The sequence below is a fragment of the Opisthorchis viverrini genome (assembly GCF_000715545.1).
Source record: "Opisthorchis viverrini unplaced genomic scaffold opera_v5_101, whole genome shotgun sequence".
Classification (NCBI taxonomy): domain Eukaryota; kingdom Metazoa; phylum Platyhelminthes; class Trematoda; order Opisthorchiida; family Opisthorchiidae; genus Opisthorchis; species Opisthorchis viverrini.
Window position 1 is genome coordinate 1,161,401 of NW_008751757.1, and position 3,671 is coordinate 1,165,071.

At 45.7% G+C, this 3,671-nt stretch overlaps 1 protein-coding gene across 1 annotated transcript in view; it reads right to left on the reverse strand.

Annotated features, from left to right (window-relative positions):
- T265_05416 (hypothetical protein) overlaps window positions 1-3,671 on the reverse strand; it is a gene marked incomplete at both ends in the record, with an annotated part of 41,010 nt that overhangs the window by 21,175 nt on the left and 16,164 nt on the right. The window contains 2 exons of the mRNA XM_009170414.1: window positions 1,690-1,772; window positions 3,117-3,353. Of these exons, the coding sequence (XP_009168678.1) occupies window positions 1,690-1,772; window positions 3,117-3,353 (320 nt within the window). The remainder of the gene's footprint in view (window positions 1-1,689; window positions 1,773-3,116; window positions 3,354-3,671) is intronic.

The window sequence follows — 3,671 nt, forward strand, 5'->3', positions numbered from 1 at the left end:
AAGGTGGCCGTTGTGAACTGAGGACGTCAAAAGACTTTCAGTGTTTGACCATCGATGTCTTTTGGGCGTTGCCCGAATCTGGTGGGAACATCGGATCAACAGTGCTGAAGTACGTCGAAATGTATTCGGAAGAAATAACTCGCCCACAATAGATGAAGTGATCACATGCCACAGGTTGCGCTGGATCGACTATGTGCTCCGTATGCCAGTCGACCGAGTACCTAGAACGGTTCTTTTTCCAAAACCACATGAATGGTGGAAACCAGCCAGGGAAGGTCAAACAGTGACTTGGCAGCGAAGTATGAAAGCCATTACCAGCAAATTCAGCTGCGCTACAAATGAACTGAGTCTGTGCTAAAAAGCCAAAAAGCCGTGTGAAGTTGCGTCGTCCTTGTCGGTGGTGAACAACACCAGTACTCATTTCAAGAATCCCAGGGATGGCCCGCTAGTCCCGACGAACTTCCACTCTCCCTAGCATACCACTTTAGTTTCGCCAGCAGACTCACCTGGAACCCTGCTGAATCTCTCGTTTGTGGTGTTTCTAAGCAACTGACTGTGCTGCACCAAGCCAAACCATGTTCCAGTTGATACGTTATTCAAGGTATAGCGATACATTGTATAGACGTAATACACTACTCATAAAGTTTTCAGTGATCTCCAGGACGTTTCGGATACGTGATGTCCCGGTATGAGCTGAATCCTGAACCATGCAACAGATCACACAGCTGATAAGCGTCACTCACCTTCAATCAATCAGTGAATACCACCTGATCATAAGGTTGACAGAAACTCGGGGACCGCGCCTAACTGATGAGCCCCAAGAAGGGCGAAACCGGTCGTGGGCTGTCGAAGAGTTTTCAGCAACCTTGTGAGCAGTCTCCTTTATGAAAAAACCACCTGATCCGCTTTTGACTAACTCCTGGCGTGGTGAAATCTCGGCTGAAAGGCTAATACTCTGTGTGGAAATTTTTCTTCCCTAGTACATTATTCTGTCCACCTTTCAATGTACTGGATTGTGGTGAACAAGTGACCAATGCTGAACTTGCCACAATCATGGTGTGACGAGCTCGTGGGTCACCGATAATGTTACCCGATCAACGATGCGTCTTTACATACTTCTGAACGCCTCATCTCATTTTGAGCGAAAGAACACTTGATTTTCAAAGTACGGACTATTTAGGTAAGTGAGTAAGCACCGCAATGAAAGGTGTCCCATATAAATACAGAAACTCTTAAATTAGAGAGTTTCCGAGGGCCCTCTGGGAGATCCGCCACTCGCCTTTTGTTCTTTGAAGAACCAGACTCATTCAGGACGGACATTTTGACAAATTCAAATTGCGCGAGCACCCGGATGATGATCACTTGCCCCCCCATATGCGTGTCGGTTTGTAGTCTATTTTTCTGCTTGGTTTCTTTCAAGATGTCATCAGATCCGCCGACAAATTCGAGTACAGTATGATAAAGAAACAATGAGTTCCTGAATCATGGCTTTCCAAACTTCCGCTCTACATCTTAGCAAATTAAACCAGCTTCCCTGTAGTTTTCAACAACTGCAAAGGAAATCAGCTAAAGACCTAGTGAGCTCTAGCAACAAATTGCACTCTAGTTCAACTTTCCGTCATTCTTATGCATCTTACTCGTACGAGGGCTGGATCCCATAGCAGAAAGTGGGACTTAAAACCAGCGTACCTTATTCTCTGGAACTTGTAGTTTATAGCCTTTGAAAAACATGTTTTTCTCGAATATCTCTCGATGTCTTGGCACAAGGTCACCTGAAATGAAAAAAACAACGGTTGGGAGATACAGCTGTGACACACAGTAACATACAATTCCAGGGTAAAACGGAGAAGAAACGTTAGATTTTTACAACCCGTGAACCGATCCCAGAACACATCAAATTAATCTCAAATTTTCTGGATTTCCTCCCAGACATTTTTTAACCTCTGTCCGTTCAACTTAGGAATTTTATTGGGATACTTTGCGGAAACAAGTCAAGACGCCGCAAATGAGACTCATCATCAGCTATTTGCTTTGAAGGTTAAGTTGGATCACTTTGAAATCTGGCTTCTGTCTGTAAAATCGTCTGGAAGATGTTGGCGTATACCCTGTAACGGTTCTTTTACAAGGGTTTGTAGTGAACCAGCATCATCTGAGAAGCGATTGTCTATCTTCCAGAGTTGCTTGAACACGGGAGACTGTGCGCAGAAGACGCTACACCTCAGAAGAGATCGTTCTACGTTGTCCGCTGAGACTGGATCGGAATTGGGGGAAAACCACTAACCAAGACGATGAGCCGTCATCTTTTGACGCTGTCGACAAGATCCTCCCTAGGGACAGAAACTGATAGGGCAGGCACTCAGATTGTGGCACTCAGATGTACTACAAAGCCAAGCGTGTGTGATTTTCTGAGTTGACCGTTCGTAGGTTTCCTGGATGTTTGTATAAAACCAAATACCAGCTGTATGCGCTTGTACGGGCTAGCCTTCTCCTTTTAATTCACGCGTGTGATATACGAATGAGGGGGGAACGAACTGCGGCTTTGAATTCAGCAGGTGGTTGGGCCCTTCTGATCTCAGCCATATTTAATTTCACTTTGTGACACCGATCGGAGTCGAACCAACTCCAGTACCCTAGATTCATACGAATCTTTGGATACGAAGTGTGCAAGAAGTGACTGGCGCTTACATGCGATTTCCGAAACCTCCAGTATCACGATCTGCTTCACGTAGACTTTTATGTTTCCGCGTGATCCTACATGTGGCCAAATCTATCAGAAGGAACAAACTCCCGGCAGGAGAGGATTGGTGACTAGCCGTCCCCTCGGAAGCGGGCGGCAGTATCACGATGTAGGTGATCCACATTGCCTGAAAGTATTGCTGGAATCCGAAACACATGGGACATACGATTGAAAATACGCGAATTCATCGCCTAAATAATGCTTGTTATAGAGAGAAAACCGGTAGTGTCGTTTCAACTCTAGCTTGTTCGTCGGAATTTCAGATCGGCTGGTGTCTGTTCCAGGATGCTGTGGGTGCCGCAGAACAGTTGTGAGATATAGAAACAGTTAAATTAATTCGCTATGCGCGCCAGTGAAAAGCACTCACTGGCACACTCACCCATTGTCCAAGTAATCAAATGTAATTGGTCCAAATCTGTTGTCCGAGTAATCAAATGTAATTGGTCCAAATCTGATCGGCCCGGCCATAGAGGCAATCCGGTCAGCATTTCGGCCACCACACATCCCACTGCCCATATATCAACCGGCGGTCCGTATTGCGTATCACCGACCAGCAGTTCGGGGGCTCTGTACCAGCGCGTGGCCACGTAGTCGGTATATTCGTCTCCCGGCCCAGCTGAGATTTTAAATGGAATGGAGTGTGAACAGGCATTAGTCGAAAAGAAAGAGGAACAGCACTGAAACAAATTCCTCAGTAAAGTTTGTTTTCTGAAGCATCGACTGCTCTACCTCATGCGTTGGGGCAGTTTTGGCTGCTTGGATGGAAAGTACACATAAACCGTCGGGAAATTTGAGTCAACTCGCAAAACGTCCGTGCGCTTCTCTGCCGCACTTTTTATCAGTGAGCTGTAACCTGAACACAACTCATCAACTACAGGTAGTTTGGATATCAAAACATCATTTGCAAATCAATTTTCACGAGAGACTCACTCAA